The 21,839-nt window shown below is 56.8% G+C and overlaps 3 protein-coding genes across 7 annotated transcripts in view; 2 read left to right on the forward strand and 1 right to left on the reverse strand.

The window, feature by feature from the left end:
* Window positions 1-9,232, reverse strand: part of CLSTN3 (calsyntenin 3) — a 31,873-nt gene extending 22,641 nt beyond the window's left edge. Inside the window, exons 1-7 of one of the 2 annotated variants that reach the window (XM_008259773.5) lie at window positions 9,112-9,232; window positions 5,314-5,436; window positions 4,699-4,894; window positions 2,882-3,090; window positions 2,494-2,643; window positions 2,075-2,260; window positions 450-731 (exon numbers count right to left, since the gene is read on the reverse strand). In XM_008259773.5, coding sequence (XP_008257995.3) covers window positions 450-731; window positions 2,075-2,260; window positions 2,494-2,643; window positions 2,882-3,090; window positions 4,699-4,894; window positions 5,314-5,389 — 1,099 coding nt within the window. In that variant the 5' untranslated portion in view covers window positions 5,390-5,436; window positions 9,112-9,232. Of the gene's footprint in view, window positions 1-449; window positions 732-2,074; window positions 2,261-2,493; window positions 2,644-2,881; window positions 3,091-4,698; window positions 4,895-5,313; window positions 5,437-7,583; window positions 7,934-9,111 lie in introns of those variants that run through there. The other variant, XM_002712751.6, reaches the window with a different exon arrangement.
* LPCAT3 (lysophosphatidylcholine acyltransferase 3) overlaps window positions 1-21,839 on the forward strand; it is a 139,471-nt gene that overhangs the window by 6,151 nt on the left and 111,481 nt on the right. The gene's annotated exons all lie outside the window — the stretch shown is intronic.
* RBP5 (retinol binding protein 5) lies at window positions 9,340-14,133 on the forward strand. 3 transcript variants are annotated; one of them, XM_002712750.6, is made up of 4 exons: window positions 9,340-9,496; window positions 9,777-9,955; window positions 12,477-12,578; window positions 12,941-14,133. In XM_002712750.6, exons 1-4 carry the CDS (start codon window positions 9,424-9,426, stop codon window positions 12,992-12,994), a joined length of 408 nt encoding a protein of 135 aa, XP_002712796.1. In that variant the 5' UTR covers window positions 9,340-9,423; the 3' UTR covers window positions 12,995-14,133. The 3 variants fall into 3 exon arrangements, with proteins under 3 accessions (XP_002712796.1, XP_008257996.1, XP_089160645.1); XM_008259774.5 differs by having other exon boundaries at window positions 13,132-14,133; XM_089304519.1 differs by lacking the exons at window positions 12,477-12,578; window positions 12,941-14,133 and adding an exon at window positions 10,928-11,082.

The raw sequence follows: 21,839 nt of genomic DNA on the forward strand, positions 1-21,839 counted from the left end.
GTAGGTCAAAGCTGAGCCCTCCCTGGAGGGGTGTGCCACTGCTGTTGAAGGAGGGGGGAGGGGGTCCTTGGAAATGGAGCTGATTATCCCTCAGGGAGGAGGAAGCGATGGGAGTGGGAGAGAAGGAACAGGGCGCATGGTTTCCCAGGTTGTCCCATTGCAATGCAGCGCAGCAGAGATGGGGGCAGTGCCCTACATGACATGCAGGGGGACTGCTTAGCCAACTGCACATGGCAGCGAGGAGGCCCCTTGCACTCCGAGAGCTGTAGGATCTCAGCATGTCATCTTGGGGGTAAGTCACGGAATTTCAGGGACTCTCAACTTTAGCACTGACATCTCAGAAATGAAGAGAGGGAAGTGAGCTGTCCAGAATCCAACCCTGGACTGTGACAGGTGCGAGACAAGAAGCCAGTGTCCCACACGAGCCTGGCGCCCTGAGGGAGACTCACCATTCTGGACAGTGTTACACACGATGGTCTCCTCCTCCTTCTTGCCCTTGTTGGGGGTTACACCATGCTTCATCCAGAAAGACAGGGTAAAGTGGTCACTGAGGCTGTCCTGGGGCCCAGAGCCCAGCCCGGCTGTGCCGCCCAGGGGCACCTGCACGGCTTGGGTGCCATTGAACCAGTAGATGAGGCTGCTGTCCTGACTGTAGTGTACTGAGAGCCCTGCTGTCCAGTTGGCATTGGGGCCGGGCATGGGCAACAGATCCACCTCCCCAGTGGCAGCACCTGCAGGAGCCCAAGGAAGCACAGGTGTCAGAGCCGAGAGGCAGCAGGTGGAGGGATGCAGAAGAGTGACTGATGGGAAAACAAAGAGCTTCCTGTGGCCTCTCAGAGACAAGAGAACGGGGTGGGGGTGCGTTTGGGGTAGCAGAACAGATAAGGTGCCGCTTAGACACCCACATCCCACATCCCACATTGGAGTGACTGGGTTCAAGTTCTGGCTCTGCTCCTGATTCCAACTTCCTGCTAACCCAGGAAGCAAGAAAGAAAATGATGGCTCAAGTACTTGGGTCCCTTCCACCCACATGGGAGGCACAGAGTAAGCTCCTGGCTCCTGGCTTCAGCCTGGCCCAGTCCTGGCTGTTGCAGGCATTTGGGGAATGAACCGGCAGACAGAAAATCTCTCTCTCTGCCTTTCAAATACATTAGATAAATAAATGAAATTTTCATTAAAAAAATACATATGGTATCTGTCTTTTGGGAACAGGCTTATTTCACTAAGTATAATGGTTTCCAGTTGCATCTATTTTGTTGCAAAACACAGGATTTTATTTTCTTTTAATTTTTTTAATCACTGAGTAGTATTCCATAGTGTATATATACCATAATTTCTTCATCCAGTCATCAGTTGATGGACATCTGGGTTGATTCCATATCTTAGCTATTGTGAGCTGCATTATGTGTTCCTTGATCTGCGGTAACTATAATAGAGTACCTAAAATGAATGTATTGGAGTGAAACTGACATTTTGAGATTTCATAACTGTTTACAGCCCTTGTCCCTTCTGTTGAGGAACAGTTTTGTTTTTTCTTTTTACTATTTGTTGAACTCTTTACCTACCTTAGGGTTAATCTTATGAGTATAAAGTAAACTGAAAATAGATCTCTGTAAAAATTAAGAGTGGGAATAGGAGAGAGAGGAGGAAGAAGGGAGGGAGCGTGAGCGTGGGGGAGGGAGCTTAGTGGGGGAAGAATCACTATGTTCCTAAGTCTGTATATATGAGAGACATGAAATTTGTGTATCTTAAATAATTTTTTTTAAAAAAAAGAGGCATGGACCTCTCTTCCAGGAGTATCTCTCCAGCTAACTCAACACATTCTCCAGCATTTTCCGTCTCCCTACAGTATCTGGTAACTGTTGCTACAATCGTGCATCTTTGCCAAAGACGTATTTGCCCTCCCTTTATGCCATAAGAGTTGATCACTGCCCCAGCCCCTGTGGATATATGCACCTGTGGGTGGCCAGAGGAGACAGAAGGCAGATACTTGGGATGGGCCAGAGGAGACTGAGGCAGAGGCCAGGAGGGAAGGGCCAGGCTGAGGGAGTGCTGGGGGTAGGGGCACACCCACCGCAGAGCTTCCGCAGTGCCCGTTCGGAGTAGTTGTCTCGGTCGCAGCCCTTGGCCACGTGGCTGGTCTGCAGCTCTATGGTGGCCTGAATGCTCCAGAGCGGCTCATCGCAGGTCTCCAGGCGGATGCCAGGGAACAAAGCCAAGCTCCCAGCGCCGGGTGCGTATTCAATCCTTTTGTTCCAGCCTGTGGGGGTGAGATGGGGGGAGCCATGGAGAGAGAGAAGGGGAAGACAGCCCCTCCCAGCCATACTCCTTCTTGCCATGTCCACTGACCCCCTGGGACTCCTAGGAAAATGACCTACCCAGGGCAGAAGCCCACCCCTCAAAGATGCTGCCAACCCCAAAGCTGGCCCCCACGACTGTCAGGAGGGACAGAGAGAGAGAGAGCAGGGTGAGTCACAGAGCCGAGCTACCTACCTTGCCAACTGGGTTTACAGGTGGGCTTCACCTGGATCTCCACCTCGGCGTCATCCGCCGCCCGCTTCTTCCCGCAGTCGTAAGCCGTCACTGTAAACTTATAGAGCCGCTCGCCGCTGTACTGCAGCTTCTCTGTGTTCTCAATGTTCCCTGGGGTAGGAGTGGGGGAGGTCAGATGGGGTCAGGAGCATTGCAGAAAGCGCAGGCAGGCAAGCGGAGGTTGCCCAGCTAATTGGGCAGCAGATGGACTGGGCAGCAGGAAGCTTGGAGGGTGTCTGGAAGCCGGGAGGAGGGGCAGGAGACCGGAGAGCACAGGCCTTGGTCATCCTGAGGGACATGGGTGCACGGAGGCCAGGCAGCTGGGGCGGAAGGCAGAGGGCGAACTCACCATCATTGTCAATGAGGAAAGGGGTGTTGGGGGTCAGGATCTCGTAGTAACAGATCTGGCTGTACTGCGGAGAGCAGTCGCCGTCGATGGCTTCTACCCGCAGGATGCGGTCATACAGCTTCCCCTCGGTCACTGCAGCACGGTACAGCCGCTCCACAAACACTGGGGCAAACTCGTTCACATCATTGACCCGCACGTGCACAGTTGCCCTGCACATGGACCAGGGTGGGAGGAGGGATGAGGAGGCATCAGCCAGAGCTCGGCACAAGCAGGAATCCAGACAGGGAGTGAACAGGAGGCAGCCAGTCTAACCCAGAGCCTGGGGCAGGCGGCAGCATGCTCCTGCTCTTCCCACAAGGCACCAGACTGATCCACCATCGTGCCAGACCCAGGGCAACCCGAAGGAGGGGGCCCAGGCTGATGGAAGGGATGAGGAACAAGCAGCAGGGGCCGCCAGGAGCTTATGTCCATGGCTTCTGTACAGAATGCTACAGGTTAGGGAGCCAAGACAAGGGGTAAGGCACAAAACCCAGCAGCTCCTTCCTTCTCTATGGTCAGATTCAATGGGTTAATCAAGGAATATGACGAGTAAAAGCTACACTCAGAAGGGAAATAGCATTTGCACAAAAGTCACAGGCCAGGACCAACGTTGTGGCGTGCTGAGGTAAGCCCCCGTCTGCAATGCTGGCATCCCATAAGGGTGCTAATCCAAAGCCCAGCTGTTCCACTTCTGATCCAGCTCCCTGCTACTGCACCTGGAAAGCAGCAGAGGATGGGCTGAGTGCTTGGACCTCTGCACCCATGTGGGAGAACCGGATGGAGTTCCAGGCTCCTGGCTTCAACCTGGCTCAACCCTGGCCATTGTGACCATTTGGAGAGTGAAACAGCAGACAGAAGATCTCTTTCTGTCTCTGTCTCTCCCTCTCTCTTTAACTCTGCCTTTCAAATAAATAGATAAACCTTAAAAAAAAAAAAAGTCCTAGGTCACCTGTCACATTTGAGCAGTGAGCTGTGCACTGCCTTCCTTGCCTGGCTGTGAAATTTGTGTGTCAGGTGTGATCCCGCACCACTTATACACCACTAGGTAAGAAGAGTGGGGTCTAGATCCTATATGCTGAACCCTTCCACCAGGCAAGGTCCAGGCTCCTAGGGCCCAGACGCGAAAGTACCGGCTCCAAATGGGAAACTGAGTCACAAAGAGCATTTTTTCTCTACTGCCTCTGAGTGGCCCAGGAATCCTGACTGCTGATCTTTCTCTTATCCTCAGATGAGAAGTTAGCTGGCAACAGAGACAGGTGTCCCACAGGTGCACGTCTCTCATGCTGTACCCAGCCCCTGTCCCACCCTCGCCAAGAGCCCTAGGTATGTGTTAGGAATCGTGTGTGTGGTGGACACTGCCAGTGGACTCGAGGGGGCAGTTGAAAGGAATCTGGGTGGGTTCACCCTCTTCCTCCTTGTTCTCCACCTCCCACGCACCGAGACCTCCACCCCACGCCAGGCACTGTGTGCAGGCTTTCTGCGTCTTCACAGCAGCCTGCCAAAGTCATCACCACCTCCCCTGAGGTATAGATAAGGAAAAGCAGGTCCGGAAAGGCTAAGTAAGTGCCCAGAGTCCTAGGAGGCAAAGCCAGGATTAGATCCCCTGATCTCTGCTATGTTTTTCTGTCTCCTCGACTGAAGATCCCCGACGCTTGGGAACAGCGGGGCAGGGGAGTGGCCATCCAGTGAGGCATGGACGGAGGATAGTGAGGGGCTTGGGAGCAGGCAGGAGGGCCCTACGTTGTGGCCCACAGGGCGGGGGACAAGGACTCCCTCACTTGTGAGACTTCTTGGTGTTGGCACCGTCGGGGCCCTCGCCACAGTCATAGGCCTGGATGGTGAAGGTGTGCTCCTTCTGGGCCTCGCAGTCCACTGGCTCCTTGGCCCGGATCAGTCCTTCTCCTGTTGCCTTGTCCAGGATCACAGCTTCGAAGGGCACCCCAGACCCATGGAGCCGGAAACCACAGATCTCACCTGGCCAAGGACGGAAGGGAAGGAGCAAGGCTCCAGCACCACCTGCTACATCCCCTTCCCTGCCTTCAGCCTCCCCTCCACTTCCCTCCCAAAGCCCCAGCCCTTGGCTTGCAGGCATGGAAGCAGTGGTCATCAGACACACCACTCCAACTCAGCTCCCCGGGAGCAGCAGCCTCTCAGGGCCCCAGGCTTGAGATCTGGCAGACCCAAGTCATGCTTAACCCCTGCCTGCCTGGCATCATTTGTTCAGCCTCCATTCTTGGAGGTAGCCCGCTCCCCCTCCTTGAGCCCATTTCTACTTTCCCACGGTCTCTTTCCCATTTCTTCCACTCCCAGGACTCCTCCCTCACCTCTGCCCTCTACTCTCCCACCAGCTTTTCTCTGCCCTGTCCTGCCTTGCCAGCCCCAACCCCAATTACCTGCATAGCGCAGGGGGGCGTCTTTATCCAGGGCGAAGAGTGGAGGGTTCAGCAGCACCGTGTTGTCATTCTCCATGACTATGCCCTGGTATTCTGCCTCGATCCATGGCTTGTGCTTGTTGGCTGGCCCCGCCCCAAGGAGAGGAGAGGAATCACCTGTGAGTGGGCCCCTCCACTCCCACTACAGCCCTGCCTGACCCAGACAACCCACAGCCCAGCACCAGCACCCTTTCCACGCCCTGGGAGGGCTGAGGACAAGAAATCGGCTACAGAAGGAGTCTGAGGTCCGTGGGAGGTCACAGCCATCTCCGATGGCAGACAGATAGTTTCCATGGCAACAGCCTGCCCTGTGGGAAAGGAGACCACTATGTCCCCCCAAGCCACAGTCAGGAGGTGAACAATCTTCTTGGGAGACTGGGGCTTGGGGCCCTCAGAAGGGCCCTGGGGAAAGGAAGGGATTCATTAGGGGTAGCATTGAAACCAGCAAAAGAAGATCTAGAAGTTTCCTGGAGTCTGATTAACCCCTTTCCCTACTCCACTTCAACCCTATCTCTTCCCTCTGCACTTCTCCAGCCAAGCCCCAACCTCAGGCCATTCTCCCAGAGTAGAGGAAGAGGAGAAGACAGAGAAGAGAAGATATATAGGACAGAGGGAGGGGGACAGAGGCAGGCAAGGAGAGAGCAGAGGAATCGATGCCAAATGACTGGACCCAGCAGAGCCAGCATCCTAAGGGATTACGGAGCTGGCCTAGAAACACAGCAAATCCCTCCCTACTTCCCACCCCACGCCCAAGAGAACACACTCAGACCAGTGCATTCCCATGTCCTCTCCAAGGCCCCCAAGCTCACACTCCTTGCTATACACACCCAGGACTTAATTCTTGTCTGCCCCGCCCCCTCCTGGGCTCGGCCAGCAGCCAATGCAGCCTGGCTGTGACTCACTCAGACTCCAGGTCCCCGGGGTCCCTGCAGACCCAGCTGGCCCCTGACTCCTCCCCGGGGAAGACCTCTCCCACAAGCCTGGCAAGTGGCCACAGGGACACCCAGGGCACTCAGTGAAGCTCAGCCCATTCCCCTCTCTTCCCACACCCCCAGCCATCCCTAACCTCCACGTCCGTCACTCTGCCTGACCCGTCACGCCAACACTCAGGCTCCCCAAGCAAGTTCCCACCGCACATCAGCCAGACAATGTGTGGGGGTTGTCATAGCTTCAGGGGAAACCGAGTCATCAAAGGGCACCTCCATCCCACTAACTCATGCTGAGCAAGAAACCCCATCTCCACTCTCCCTGCAACCACACCCCACAAGCCCCCTGGTACCGCAGCGTCTGCCCTGCTCTCATCCACGGCCACCATGACCTCCGTGCTACCGGCTGAGGAGAAAGCCACAGGATGGTGCCCAGGAACTGCAGAAGGCTGAGGCTGGGCACTGAGGAGGAGAGCACCGGCCAGAGGGCGACGGGCGCGGAGGGAATGGCTGGCACCATCTCCTGGGCTCCCCGCGCCGACCTCGCTCCTCTCTCGGGGTTTCTGAACCTGTGTCACTGCTCCTCTCCTCTTGGGCACGCCGGGTCCATTCCCTCTCCCTCTCTCCTCCTCACCTTCCATTCACTCCCCCCGCCTTTCTGCCGCCTCCACCTTTACCCTTCTCAATCCCCTTCTTGTCCTCCTCCTCCCACGCCTCCCCTCCCTCTTCTCCTTTTCAGCTCTGCCTCGCCCCCCTCCCCCCACACACACACCTCTGCCCCTTCCAGCGCCCCCCAGCCCCCAGCCCGCCCCTGGGACAGCCTCGCCCAGCTGAACGGAGCTGCTGTTGGCCAGAGAGGGCCGCTCCGGTGCGCACCGCAAACCCGCGGATGCGGGCGCAGGGGAAGCGGTGCAGAGGAACGCGCACAACCAGACGTGCTCTGAATCGCTGAGCTGCACCCGACAGTTACTGCCCAGGATGGGATGGAGACGAAGCAGATGGATCTGCCACACAGCCTGGTGTGCGCACGTCTCGGTGAGAGCAGAAAATCCCCGCGAGACGGCTCTCACCCCGCCCCGGGGGAAGCCCCCCAGGACCCAAGCCTGCTGCCAGCACCGAGATTGTGGGTGAAACCCAGGACGGAATGGGGGCCAAGACGACCGGGACGGCCAGCAGCAGAAGCACGCGGGATGTGGCGCGAGGGGCAAAGGAAGCAATCCGTGGAAATGGACGGGAAGGGGACACCTGTCAGGGGCCAGAGAGCCCCCAGCCCCTCCTTCCCGCCGCCGCCCCCACCTCACTCACCTTTGTTAGCGGAGCTGGGAGGGTGCAGAAAGGCCAGCAAGAGGGGCAGCAGCAGCAGGGCCATGGTGCAGAGCTCGGCAGGGCAGGGCCAGGCTTGCGGTCCCCTGGGAGCCGCAAGCCTGCTTATTCCACCTTGGAGGAGGATGCGGGGGCTCTCGGAGGAGCGGACGGAACCCCGGGGGCAGCAGGGAAGCCGCAGAGAGGAGCCTGCCGCGCACGCTAGGCCATAGAGCCGGCCCTGGGACCCCAAGCCGGGCGGCCGAGGTGGGGCACTCGCCGCGGCCCCTTCGCGTTCCCCCGCGAGCCCCGCGTCCTCACGCTCTCTCACTCCCACCCCTGCCCGCTACTGCAGAATGACGTCAGCACAGCCAGGCGGGATTGACGGGGCCGCGGGCCAATCGGGAGGCCGGGGGGCTCAGGTGCTGCAGCGGGGGAGGGGACCAATGGGACCCGGGAGCAGGGGCGGGAGAACGGGTTAGCGCTTCTTCCCCTGACTGCAATTTGGGGGAGCAGAGGACTGCGGGGGCTAGGGCGGCAGCTGGGAAGTCATACAAGGGTGGGAAATAAGAGGGACGTGGGGAGATTGGAGAAGCGAGAAGCCAAATGGAGACGTCAGCGGAGACCTGAGGGCGGCCAGGAGGGGCGGCAGCCGCGTCACCCGGCCCTAACTCTGACTGAACCTCTTTCCACGGGCCCCTTCCATCCGCAGGGCCCTGCTGCATGCCTTCCGGGAATTGCGAAATGAATCCTGTCATCTGAGTCGGGGGGTGGGGAGGGGAACCATTTCAGTCACCAGCCCAGGTGGGTTGTGAGAGGACCCCAGGGTGGTCGGCAGGGCTCCGGAGTAAGAGTGAGGTGTCGGTGCGCCTCTCTCGCCACGGCCCTGCGGGGCACAGTCCGGTGCAAGCGGCAATGCCAGGCCCTGGCTTGGCCCCCGCCCCACCCCCAACCTCCCTTTCCCTCTGTCACGCTTCGAAAGACCCAACCCAGTAGAGGTTGCAGGTTTGGGAGAGAAATGGGCAGCAAGGGGCGGGGGACTGGGGAGGTGCACAATAATGTAGGTGTCCCTCAGCATTTCGGCAACGCAGCTGGTAAGGGTGGGCAGTCGTTGGGCTGGGGTGATGACCTCACCGAGGACTCCAGGGGAGAGGGGGACCATTGAGGACCAAGCCAACCAATGTAACAGTCTCCAAAATAAAGACCAGAACCTTCCCTGGCCTCCTGCTGCCGTCTGTGAGCTCGGCAGGCTGCCCACAGCCCCATCCGACTGGCCCTGCAGGACCAGGAGTCTGGAATTCCAGTTGGGGCTCCGTTTCTGTGAACTGTGGGGCCACGGTGGAGCCCAGGTCCTCTCTGACGGTTCACGAGCCCTGCCTCTGTCCCAGGGTCTCAGGATGAGACCAGAACTTATTCCACTCGCACACAGCCCCTGCAGGGGACCTTCTCCCCCTACCCTCCCACCACCTCCCAACCCCGCTCTAGGCGCTGGCCCATGCCTGCCCAAAATGGAGTGGAGGCCCAAACTGACCTTCAGAAAAGCTGCGGCACTGGATGGCTTGACCAGCCCGGCTCCTGCTCCCGTTCCCCGGTTCCTTCCTCAGGAAAAGCCAAGGTCAGGCACGGCTTTGCCCCTCAGTCAGGCTGCAGAGGCCAGCCCCCAACTCATCTCCGGGGGAGGGAGGGAGGAAGTCCCGCAGAGACTCTTACTGCAACAGGGCCCAGCCCTATAAAAGCCTTGGTGAGTGGACCTTTACACACTGCCACTGCCTGCTGCCCTTGGCCGCTCCTCCTCCCCCGTCATCTCCTGAAGCCTTGATCTCCACCTGGGCCGGCCCGGACAATGCCCCCCAATCTCACCGGCTACTACCGCTTCGTCTCACAGAAGAATCTGGAGGACTACCTGAAAGCCCTAAGTAGCCGCCCCCTTCCCAGGCCCCACCACCACCTCCCGTCACTACCCCTCCTCCTTTTCCCTGCCTGCTCCTCTCCCCTAGGAAGCGAGGTGGGCGGGCGTTGCAGGGGTCGGGGAGTTGGACCTGGCTGAAAAGCTGGCAGCTGGCTTGGGACCCGTTTGCAAACAGAGGCTTTGCTGGGAGGGGCTGGATCTCCAGGCCCAAACCCAAGGGAGGGCTCACAGCTCCAGCACCAAGGGCCCTCTGGCAGGAGCCAGCTTAGAGGTGGCCCCCCCAACAGACATCCACGTGGCTCTGCGGAAGCTCGTGCTGCTGCTGAAGCCAGACAAGGAGATTGACGACCGGGGCACCCACATGACCGTGAAGACTCTGAGCCCCTTCCGCAACTACGTCATGGAATTCGAGGTGGGGGTTGAGTTTGAGGAGGACCTGCGGATCGTGGATGGACGAAAATGCCAGGTACTTTTCCTGTTGGGGTGGGGGGAGGGGAGGGGGAGATGAACAGGTGCTTTCTAACAAAATGACCCTCCCCTCCAGGACCATGGAAGGGGTCACCACAGCAGGCCCTGGGGTCCCCAGGATGCCAGTCTCTGGGGTGAACAGGCTCCTGGTGCTCCCCCCACTGTTTCCCATTTCATCCCTGTTCCTTCTTATTACCCGGCAAAAAGAGAAGAAGAGAAAGCCATCCTCAGCACAGACATGTGCTGGCCCTCCAGGCTGTGACATGTTGGTCACCACCATGCCTTTTCACTCAGCCTCAATAACCGTACCCTCCTACTCACGGGCTCCTTCTTGGTGTCTTTCGCAGACCCTATTAATGTCTTTTTTTTTTTTTTTTAATCAGGCAGAGTGGACAGTGAGAGAGAGAGAGAACAGAGAGAAAGGTCTTCCTTTGTTGTTGGTTCACCCTCCAATGGCCACCGGGGCCGGTGCGCTGCGGCCGGCGCACCCTGCTGATCCGAAGGCAGGAGCCAGGTGTTTCTCCTGGTCTCCCATGGGGTGCAGGGCCCAAGTACTTAGGCCATCCTCCACTGCACTCCCGGGCCACAGCAGAGAGCTGGCCTGGAAGAGGGGCAACCGGGACAGAATCCAGTGCCCCGACCGGGACTAGAACCCGGTGTGCCGGCGCCGCAAGGCAGAGGATTAGCCTAGTGAGCCGCGGCGCCAGCCCCTATTAATGTCTTAAACTACAGTTCCCACTCCACTCTCCCCCCACAGTGTTTTGCTCTCAAATTTGTACAAGGGCACTTCAAACATTTTATAGAAAAATGGAAATAAAACAAATTTATTTTGGTGCAAAAATTTTGAAATCCATACATAGGTTTTTCAAGATATGCATTCCCCATGAACTTTTTGAAGATTCTTTGTTTTCATGGATTTCAAAATCCTTGCACTGAAATAAACTTACCTTTTAATTCTATTTTCCATTAGATTTTTTAGGTACCCTGTACACCATTCATGGGCTCAATCATCTAGATCCACGCCTCTGCTGTTCTCTATAAACTGCCCTTGGCCTCTGTTCTCCCGGCTGCATCTTTTCCTGTGCTCCAGGGTGATACTGTCAGCTCCCTGCACATTATTTCCATGTGAGTGCTCCAAAGTCAAACTCATTATCTTCCCACCCGAATGCACTCTGCTTCTGGATTTCCTGTATCCATTTATTGTAGTAACCATGAGACCTGGGGGTCACGGTCAACATCTCTGGCTTCCGTGCCTCTGTGCCACCCAAGACAGACAGACAGACACACACACACACACACAACATAATTGGTCAAGAAGTCTAACTTCTCTGCAATGCACAGTATAGTAACTCCTAACCAGGTAGAGCTATTGAACATTTACAATGTAACTAGTCCAAGTTGAGCTGTGCTGGAACTATAAAGTCTACATACTGGATTTTAAGATAATATCCTCTCCCTGCCACCAGAAACTTTTTTTTAACCACAAGCAGAAATTAGAATAATTTGAATGTCTTCAGTTAAATAAAATACATTATTAAAATCAATTTCATCTGCTTCTTTTTATGCTTCCAATGGTACTCCTAGAAATGTTTACATTTTACATGTGACTTGCATTCATGACGCGTGTTGTCTCCATTGCACGTCATTCTTGGCTTGCACTTGTCCTTTCCTAGCCTTCCTCAGTAACACCGCCTAAATTCAGGCCCCCATTTCTCACCCAGCATCTGAGCCTGGCTCCAGTCTTAGCCCTCCTCTAATCCCCTCTGTGTACGACAGCCCCAAGACCTGTCAGAAATTAAAACAGGCCCGTGCCATTCCCCGACTATGTGACCGTATGTGACAGTCCTGGAAAGTCCACGTGCTCCCCAGGGCATGTGAAGCGGCTCCTTCTTTGCCTTTCACACATACACCATAGGTTAAAGCCCTTATGAACTATCTGCCTTTCTTTCTTACCTCTGTGCTATTTCTTTCCTTACTGGAAACTTCCCTTATCTATCTCCCATCTTTCCTTAAAAGCATGCCTCTTCCCTCCCCACTCCTAGCCCAACACACATACACCAGGTGTCGCCAACAGCCCCGTTTGCTGGTCCTCTGGCTGTTGGAGACTTGAGCTCCTCATGTAGCTTAGTGAATGTGGTTGGGAATGTCCAGACCCAAAGGGCCAGCCCTGCATTCCCTGGGACATCTCAGCTGTCCCCAAACTAAGACAGTGGGAACGAGAGATGAGCTGGGGGACACCGTCCCAATCTCTCTTCTCTCCCCAAAGTCCCTCCAGGTCAGCCGGAAGTATCCAGAGGTCAAAGGCTCAACCCTTCATCTGTTGTCCTGCTGTCCCCTGGTCTCCCCTCCAAAAGTCACTGCAGACAACCATGGACCCTTCAGTGGCTTTTAGGAGAAGGGAGGGGAGTCCCACCGAAGCGAAGCCGCTTTCTCACTCAGACTGAAGGAGCTGGAAGGGGCAAGCTTAGCCAGAGTGAGGCTGTCTCCCAGCCTTCCTTTATCCCTGCCTTCCCTTACAGACCATAGTAACCTGGGAGGAGGAGCAGCTGGTGTGCGTGCAGAGAGGGGAGGTCCCCAACCGAGGCTGGAGACACTGGCTGGAGGGGGAGAAGCTGTACCTGGTGAGCTGCGTGAGGCTGGGAGGGAGCCGCGGAGGGGCATGTCTGGGAGGGGGGCATCGCGTGGAGGCGCCACCTCAGCCCCTCTCCCCTTCCAAGGAAGTGACCAGGGAGAGAAAACAAAGGCCTGGGAAGAGTGGGGACAGGAAGGGTGGTTTCAGGTCAGGTGGGTGCCCGTAAATCATTACCCCGAGGACAGGGCTCATGTTCCCCGAGCCAGCTGCCTTCCTTCCTCTGGAATGAAAAGTTGAGGACTTGGAGCCGCGATACAATTCCCCATCCATCAAACGCTCCCACTGCTGTATCCCTAGGACCTCCCCACTCTTCAGTGGAGGTCAGGGACTCATCATTCCCTCTGTCCCCAGGAGCTGACAGCAGGGGATGCCGTGTGCGAGCAGGTCTTCAGGAAGGTCAGATAGGGCCTCTGGACAGCCCCCCCGCCGACAGCGCCCAGTGACAGACCCCCGTGCCTGTGCCCCCTTCGCGCCCTGATTGCACCTGTCAGCGGTCTATGGGTCCCTCCTCACCCCGCCCTGTGTTAATCTGTAACCTGCAGGCCCCAGGCCGGAGTCCTTTCTTTCTCAAACTCCACTGCCCAGTAGCTGACCTCACTTGCAGTTCAAGGTCTGGCCTCCCAGATGAAAGAAACAGGAAGAGGCGAAAGAGCCCTGGAGAGCAGCCAGTCTCCACTCTGGCCTCCTCTGTTCCTTCTAAGAACTGAGCATCGGGCATTTGGATAGGGAAAACTCTCTTCTGGGGGACCATGGGGGAACTGTGAGAGGAGCGCCTGGCAGGGTCTCTCTGTCCATTTCCTTGTCCTTATTCTCCAGAGAGCTTCAGGAGCTCAACAGAAAGGTGCCCCCCCATCAGACCCCACCTACACAGAGCTCAGCCCATGCCCCCTGCCCACAAAGAGTTCAGCCCATGCCCCCTGCCCCCGACTCCACTGCTGTTTTATACCCCGCCCTACACCTTCAGGAAGAGGGAAGAGGGATGGTCAAGACCTTGTCTGAATTGTGTGCCCTGCCTCCACTTCTGCTTTGGAAAGCACGAGCAGTCAGAAGGCCGGAAAAGACGGAGCAGGAAAACAGTTGGAAGATGCAAAGCCACAAGATAAAAATATGAGGGGTCTGGGGGTGTGAGGGTGATGCTAAGAAGAAGACCCGCGGGTCTGGCCTTAGGGACCCTTTGCTTAAAGATCAGTAAGGCTGGAGCCAGCGCTGTAGCACTGTGGGTAAAGCCGCTGCCTGCAACACCACCATGCATATGAGTGCTGGTTGGAGTCCCAGCTACTCCATTTCTGATCCGGCTTCCTGCTAATAACCTGGGAAAACAACAGAAGATGGCCCAAGTGCATGGGCCCCTGCAACCCACGTGTGAGACCCTGAAGAAGCTCCTGGCTCCTGGCTTCAGCCTGGCCCAGCCCTGGATGAAAGGGCAGCCATTTGGGGAGTGAACCAGCAGACAGAAGATCTCTCTCTGCCTCTCTCTGCCTCTGCCTCTGCCTCTCCCTCTCTGTGGCTCTTTCAAATAAATAAATCTTAAAAAAAAAAAAAAATATATATATATATATATATATATATCATCAGTAAGGCAGGGGACAGAGGTTAAGAGGGGAAGCTGAGGACCACACAGCCCCTTAGGGTCCCAGATTCACTACCTGGGAAAACAGCAGGAATGGGGGTGGGGCAGGGGCAGCTCCAGGCTCTGGCCTCCTCCCAGAGGCCTTGGGTCTTTCAGAATAAAAGTCCCACAGGACAAGTGCCAGAGAGAAGAGGCTGACAGTGGGGTGGGGACAGAGCCTGGCCGGAGGTGGAGGTGGGGTTTGGGGGGGGTGTGTGGAATGTCCCTGGCCCACCTCAGAAGAACCCCATGCCCGCTGCACTCCTGCAGTGTCTTGACCCCCTGTGCACCCAAGACAGTCACTGGCTCTGGCCGAGAATGAGGTCTGCAGTGCTGATCCCACCTCACCTCCTGGAATGAACTTGGAAAAGAACTCAGAGTTGAACGCAACAGCTTATTCCTGTGCAGCCTCTCTTTAGATGTTCCCAGAAGAGTAGGGAGCAGAGAGCCCTCTTCCAAACAAAGGCCTCCCCCCAGGGGGCAGGGCATGCTGAGGGCTCTGGACCGCATCCTGCCTGAGGCACAGGAAGCTGCCCACGGCCCAGGTCACCAGGTCACGGTGTCCCGGCTCTGGGATTGCATGGCGCACACCCGGACCTAGACACTCAGGGCTGCCCTCTCTGCTCTTCCTGTCTGCCCTGTGCACCTCACTGCAGTCCAGCCAGAGTGCCTGAGGCTGGAGCTGCTAGGCCCCTATGGTGACTGCCAGGCCCAAGCTAACATGGGCTCAGTCCAGACTATGTCCACTGCAGGGCCCACACCCCTGCAGGAACCAGGAGCTAAAAAGATCAGCCTGTAAACTCCCAAAGGAGACAAGCAACCCCAGAGGACTGAGCAGTTTAGGGTGTCTCCAAGGGGATGGGAGCCCCACCTGCGGAGACTGTGGGAGATTGGAGTTGCTGTTTCCCCTGTGGGGAGCAGGGGGCGCGACTCATGGCAGCCAAGCCAGAGATCCTTCAGTCCTTCCTCCTCTTACACACACACACACACACCAGCTCCCACGTACTAAACCTCACAAGACCCTTAGCCCTCGTTCAAATCAGGCCCCACTCACCCTCAGGAGGAAGAAACGGTCACCAGGGGACCAATAGGTAGACGAAGTAAGGGCAGGGGGGGACACAGTGACCACAGACAGGTGGATCCCACCCCAAGTCATTCCTGGTCTCACAAAGTTGTGGAGTTGACTTTGTCGACCAGAGTCTTAGACCTCAGAAATGCAAAACATGTATTTCCCTGTGACTTGAGATAACTGTGCCAGGCTCCTGCCCCACTTCCGCTCTGTCAGCCTCAGGTAGCACCATGCAGTCACAAAGAACCTTCCAGCATTCAGCCTCTGCAAAACCCAGAGGTCTAGTCCAGACCCCTGGCCCCAGAAGACACTGGCTGACAGTCACAGGAGGACGGGGCACAGGTGCGTGTCCTTGGAAACAGAGGAGGCAGAGCTGCAACCTAGCCGTGTGTGCCCCAACTGCCCACCCCCACACACCCGACCTGTGTGTTGAAAAGGAACTCAGGTGGGGCTGGCACTGTCACTCAACAGGATATTCTTCTTCCTTTGGAGCCCACTGCCCCTGCCCTGCCTGGGAAGGAACCACCTGTAATCCCTCCACCAGCTCTCCGTACCCTCTCGGTCACGACAGCAGCTGGGCTTTCAGGGTCGCTGGGAACTGACCGGAAGCCAGCACAGGGCTGTGTCCATGATTACAGACAGGTGAGGTCAGTGAAGACCCCCGTAGGTGCAGCAGGAGGTGAAAGGGCAAAGGGCAAGGGGACCTGGTAGACGGACCGAGGGCCTGTGAATGACTCTGCAGCCAGCCTGGGTTTGCATGGAGGTCAGGAAGAAGAAACAACCGTGGCAGCCATGGCCTCTGAGCAAACCCTGCCAGACCGAGGGCCGGACTAGGCAGCCACGTGGTCTGCCTTCTCACCCGATGTCAGCCTCCAACGTGGACCTGGCCCAGATCTGCAGGCACCTGCACCCAGTGTTGACTATCCACCCCCACACACACACACCAGAGTTCCTTAGGTGCCACGGGATGCGATGGAGCTGACCTTCCACACTCACCCTTCCAGCAAGAACAAGGGGGACATCTGTTGTGCCCAGCACTGGCCTCCCCCCGCCCCACCCACTCTGCAGCTTAGCTCCCCCTACCCTCACTTGTACTGCAGTCACTAAGGAGAGGAGTTAGCCCTGGGAGCCTCTGTTCTGTCCCCAGGGGACAGTGCCCCTGCAGAGGGTCACCAGCAGGACAGCCAGGCCATCGGCTTCCTGTGTACATCACTCACCTCCAAGGCTGTAAATGGACATAGAACGGCACCCCGGATTGGGAAGGCGTGCTGCGGGCTCTGGGGGCCAACTGCCACCTGTGACTAGCTGTGTTAGCACGCACAAGTTACCAGCCCTCTGCAAATAACTCATATCCAGGCAGCACCAAGATGCTTCCTTCCTCCTAGGAAGTTCCTGAAGATTCCATGTGTGGTCACTCAGCTGAGTACCTGGACTAGAATAGGCATTGACAAATGTCAGCTTGTATTATAAGAGAGAGAGAGAGAGAGAGAGAGAGAGAGAGAGAGCTTTCATCTACTGGTTCACTCCCCAAATGGCCACAATAGCCGGGACAGAGGCAAGCCAAAGCCAGGAGCCTAAAGCTCCATCCATGTCTCCCACCATGGGTGAGAAGGCCCCAAGCACATGGGCCATCCTCTGCTGCCTTCCCAGGCCGTTAGCAGGGAGTTGGATCAAAAGTGGAGCAGCCAGGACTCGAACTGGTGCTCATATGGGATACCAGTGCCACGGGCAGAGGCTTAACTCGCTGAGCCACAGAGCCCGCCTCCCCTGCCTCTTCTTGATGATGGGAGTTCTTGTATTCTACAGTGAAGGCTAGGACATTCACCGAGGTACCATGGGGATCTGTTGATACCAGAGTAAGGGACTGAAACCACAGAACTAACTGGCTGTCCCCAGGCTGGGAGGGCAGACGGGGATGAGGGGAATTACTGCCTCCTCCAGGGCTCCAGGCCAGAGTTTCTCTGTGTTTCCTCCTTCTCCTCCCCACTGCCAAGCAACCACTTCTGCTCGTGTCCGGGAGACGTCTCCACTGCAGGACAGGAGGAGCTGGTGGTGGGACAGCTGCCGCGCCCCAGCACCACCGCGGTGCCAGCTGCACGCAGAGGCATGCCGGTCCACCCCATGTCAGTCTCTAGAAGGGACTACATGACACAGGCTGCGTGTGCGGCAGAGGAGGTTTATGTGGGCTGGTGGTTGTGGGGGTTCACAGTGCGAGGTCAGGCAGCCCCGCTGCTTCAGCTCCTGGTGAGGCTGTGCTTGCCGGCGGAGTCATGAGGGAGAGAGAGCGTCGCACAACTGCGTGGCTCCATCACTCCTCACACAGCCGCCATGACTGGATCATAGGGCTCCACCCTAACAACCTGATCCCAAAGGCCCCGCCTTCACACCGTAATTCACGAAGTTTTTCTACCCTCCTAGTACCACTAGTTTAAGGCTTTGGGGATCAAGCCTCGGCAGGGCCCTGAAACACACATCCAAATCACAGCAACCCCATCCCTGAGTCCCTCGGGGGCCCCCTCCTCCTCCTGCTGCAGACCCTAACGCTGCCCATTCCAGGGGCTGGGCCTCCAGTCCCCTGGCCACAGGCCTGACCTCTTTCCCTGGACCCTCCCAGAAGCTCACCCCTTGCCCCCTTGGATACAGAAACCACCAGCAGCCCACCCTGGGCTTGCTCCTCATGCCTTCCTTCAGTCTGGGAGTCCTCCACCTGCCTGTCCCTGATCCACAGATGTCCACTGTCATCTTTCCGCACTGACAGCTCCAGCCATCCCCGCGTTCATGCTCAGCTTGGGGCCCTCCCCCAGCCCCACCCTACAGATAAGTCAGTAGGTCCATGTTAAGTGTGAGCTGAACACTTCCTCTGCACACAAATGTGTGTGTCCTACACACGTCTGCTTCATATACTTCTATCACAGTATGGACGTGTATGTGTGTGTGTGTACTGCAGTGTGGCCTGCTCATTCACTGTCCTACAAGCTTGTCATGAGCCAGCATCTTCTATTTCTTTTTTTCTTTATATTTGAAATCAGAGAGACAGAGACAGATAGAGATCTTCCGTCCACTGGTTCACTTCCCAAATGCCTGCAACTGCCAGGGGTGGGCCAAGCCAAAGCCAGGAACTCTGGACTCAACCAGGTCTCCCATGGGGGTGGCAGGGACCCAAGTATTTGAGCCATCACTTGCCACCCCTCAGGGTGTGCATTAGCAGGAAGCTGGAATCCAGAGTAGAGTCAGGCTGCGGGCACCCCAGGCAGTGAGTGTCTTGAAACAGCCTAATGCCCACTCCTGCATCTTTTTTGCTGTTCCCTCTGTGCACATCCAGGGGGTCACCAAAAAGTTCATGGAAGATGCATATTATGAAAAAGTTATTGGGGCCAGTGCTGTGGCTTAGCGGGTAAAGCCACCGACTGCAGTGCCGGCATCCCATATGGGTGCTGGTTCAAGTCCTGGCTGCTCTTCTTCCGATCCATCTCTCTGCTATGGCCTGGTAGAGTAGTAGAAGGTGGCTCAGGTCCTTGGGCCTCTGCTCCCACATGGGAGACCCAGAAGAAGCTCCTGGCTTTTGGCTTCTGGCTTCATATAGGCACAACTCCAGCCATTATGGCTGACTGGGGAGGGAACCAGTGGATGGAAGACCTCTCTCTCTCTCTCTGCCTCTCCTTCTCTATGTAACTCTGACATTTAAGGAAATAAATAAATCTTAAAAATAAATAAATATAGTAGCCGATGTTAGTTTTTTGAAAAAGAAAAAGCTGGCCGGTGCCGTGGCTCACTAGGCTAATCCTCTGCCTGCAGCACCGGCACCCCAGGTTCTAGTCCCAGTCGGGGTGCCAGATTCTGTCCTGGTTGCTCCTCTTCCAGTCCAGCTCTCTGCTGTGGCCTGGGAAGGCAGTGGAGGATGGCCCAAGTGCTTGGGTCCTGCACCCCATGGGAGACCAGGAGGAAGCACCTGGCTCCTAGCTTCGGATCAGCGCAGCGCGCCAGCCGTGGTGGCCATTTTGGGGGTGAACCAACAGAAAAAGGAAGACCTTTCTCTCTGTCTCTCTCTCTCTCTCTCTCTCTCTCACTGTCCACTCTGCCTGTCAAAAAAAAAAAAAAGGTGGGGGCAAGCTACCCCTCAATTACCTGAGGCCCAACGCAGCTATAGCCACAAACTCACGGCAAAGCGAGGGTAGTGCAGGATAAAACCATGCTGCCTCGCAAGCAGAGAGCGAGGCGTTGAGGCTGAAGGACTCGGCTTTGGGATGAAAGGTCGCACGAAGCCCGTAGGGTAGGGACTGGAACTGGAAACTCCGGCCTCTGAGCAGGCTCCTTTGGCTGTGTGCTGACATGGGCCCTGTGCCTGGAGCTGAGCACATGCCCCGTGGCGAGCCCCCGTGGTAGGGAAGGGCATTCTGTCCAGGCTTTCTCTTTGCCGCCCACCCTCTTTCCATGCCAACAACTTGTCGGGTCTTTGTAACCTTTTTCTGTCCCTCCAAGGCTCCACCTTGAGTTGATCCCTGGGCCTGCCTGGCAGTGGATGAAGGGCCTTTCAGATCTGCAGGTGGCGGAGCAGAGAATCACTGCCCCCGGAAGTACTGTGCTCTGGGTTCAGCTTAATGCCTGTGACATACAGCATGCCTAGCAAAAAGAACTGCCTGTATTTAACGTCCTAAGATATTATGTCCACTTCCGTGACAGCCTCTAAAATGCCCCCAAGGATTCTAGCTCCCTGACATTCCCATCCTGGTAAAGCCTTCTTCCACTTGGTATCAGGCATGGGCCGTGTGATAAACAGACAGTGACAGAAGTCATACGACAGCATTTCCAGGGCTAGGTTATAAAACATATGTTGGCGGCCAGCGCCGCGGCTCACTAGGCTAATCCTCCGCCTTGCGGCGCCGGCACACGGGTTCTAGTCCCAGTCGGGGCGCCGGATTCTGTCCCGGTTGCCCCTCTTCCAGGCAAGCTCTCTGCTGTGGCCAGGGAGTGCAGTGGAGGATGGCCCAAGTCCTTGGGTCCTGCACCCCATGGGAGACCAGGATGAGTACCTGGCTCCTGCCATCGGATCAGCGCGGTACGCCAGTCACAGCGCGCCGGCCGCGGTGGCCATTGGAGGGTGAACCAGCGGCAGAAGGAGGACCTTTCTCTCTGTCTCTCTCTCTCTCTCACTGTCCACTCTGCCTGTCAAAAAAAAAAAAAAATGTTGGCTTCTGCCTTGCTCTGTCTTGGATCCCTCTGGAGAAAGCCAGATGCTGGGGTTGGCATTGTGGGGGAGTGGGTTAAGCTGCCTGCCACCTGGCATCCCATATGATCACCAGTTCGAATCCTGACTGCTCAGCTTATGATCCAACTCCCTGCTAATGGTGCCTGGAAAGCAGCAGCAGATGGCCCAAGTGCTTGGGCCCCTGTCATCCAGGTAGGACCTGACTGAGCTCTCTGGGAAGCAGTGCCCTAACCCGTCAAGACTTCAGATGATTGCAATCCTGGCCGACACCGTGACCGAAGCCTGGTGAGAGACCCTGAGCCTAAGCCGCAGCTGGATTCCTGACCCTCGAGACTGTGGGAAATGATGCGTGTCTGTTGTTTGAAGCTGCTCGGTGTGCAGGCGATTTGTTACATGGCAACAGCTAACACAGTCTCGGCTCTGAGTTCCAACACAAGGGGCTCCCATTCTAGCACCACAGTCCCAATATCTGCCAAGCTGGCGAGAGAAGGCGGGCGGTGGGTGACCCGGGGTGGCAGAAACCTGTGTGTTGCACTGAGAACCATCTGGAAATCCGTCTCTTACCCAGGCGATTGTTCAAAGGAGCCCCAGCATCGGGCGGCGCTGCACGGCTCTCGCAGGTGAGCGACCTCGCTCTGCGGCTTCAGCGGGATGAGCATGCACGTCCAGAGGCGGGAAGGACGGCCCGGGTAGCACCAGGCCCCTGGCCGGAAGCTGACCGACACCTTCTGCAACAGACAGAGCGGCAGGGCCCTGAAGACCCTCAGCCTGGAGAGGAGGGCGGCGTTCCCAGCATCCCCTTGGTGGTCGGCGGTCAGGATACTGGTGCTGTGGGGTGTCTCTGGGCTCCTCCCTCCCATCTGGACAGAGTGAGGCTAGAGCCAGAGGTGTCTTTGTTGACAAGAGGGTGGGACGGAGAGAGGCAGGATGGGAGACGGCTTTGTGCCAGGCCATCGGGTGGAACCAAGTCTGATGACCAGAAGGAAGAGGACACCTTGACAGGTGCCACAATGCCCCCTGCCCCGGGCCACAGTGCCCTCCCTGACAGTTGGGGACCACCCCAGCCTGCCAGGATGAGCAAAGCACCCAGCAGGCCCCTCTCCTTCCCCTGCCCCCCATCACTAAACGTAGACCCAGGGGAGGACCAGCGGGGCCACCCAGGGGGCAGAATCCTCCTTCCTCTCACAGGGCTGCCATCTCCAGCAGTGAGGAGCAAGGTCACGTGGCAATGGACAGAACTCACACATTTATGGATAGGGGAACTAAGAACAGAGAGTTGAAGTGACTTACCAAAGACCAGGTATCAATAAAGGGGATTCACACTCACTACCCAACCTGAGTCTCTCGAGCTTGGCACTGTTGGTGT

Source organism: Oryctolagus cuniculus, chromosome 9 (genome assembly GCF_051225735.1).
Source record: "Oryctolagus cuniculus isolate XC-2025 breed Fujian yellow rabbit chromosome 9, ASM5122573v1, whole genome shotgun sequence".
Lineage (NCBI taxonomy): Eukaryota > Metazoa > Chordata > Mammalia > Lagomorpha > Leporidae > Oryctolagus > Oryctolagus cuniculus.

What these genes read in the sequence shown, in the direction of transcription:
- RBP5 (XM_008259774.5), top strand. Translation starts at nt 9,424, where the DNA reads ATGCCCCCCAATCTCACCGGCTACTACCGCTTCGTCTCACAGAAGAAT. An exon ending in GGACTACCTGAAAGCCCTAA is followed by an intron (nt 9,497 to 9,776) that starts GTAGCCGCCCCC and finishes CCCCCCCAACAG; the next exon opens with ACATCCACGTGGCTCTGCGG. An exon ending in AGGGGGAGAAGCTGTACCTG is followed by an intron (nt 12,579 to 13,131) that starts GTGAGCTGCGTG and finishes TGTAACCTGCAG; the next exon opens with GCCCCAGGCCGGAGTCCTTT.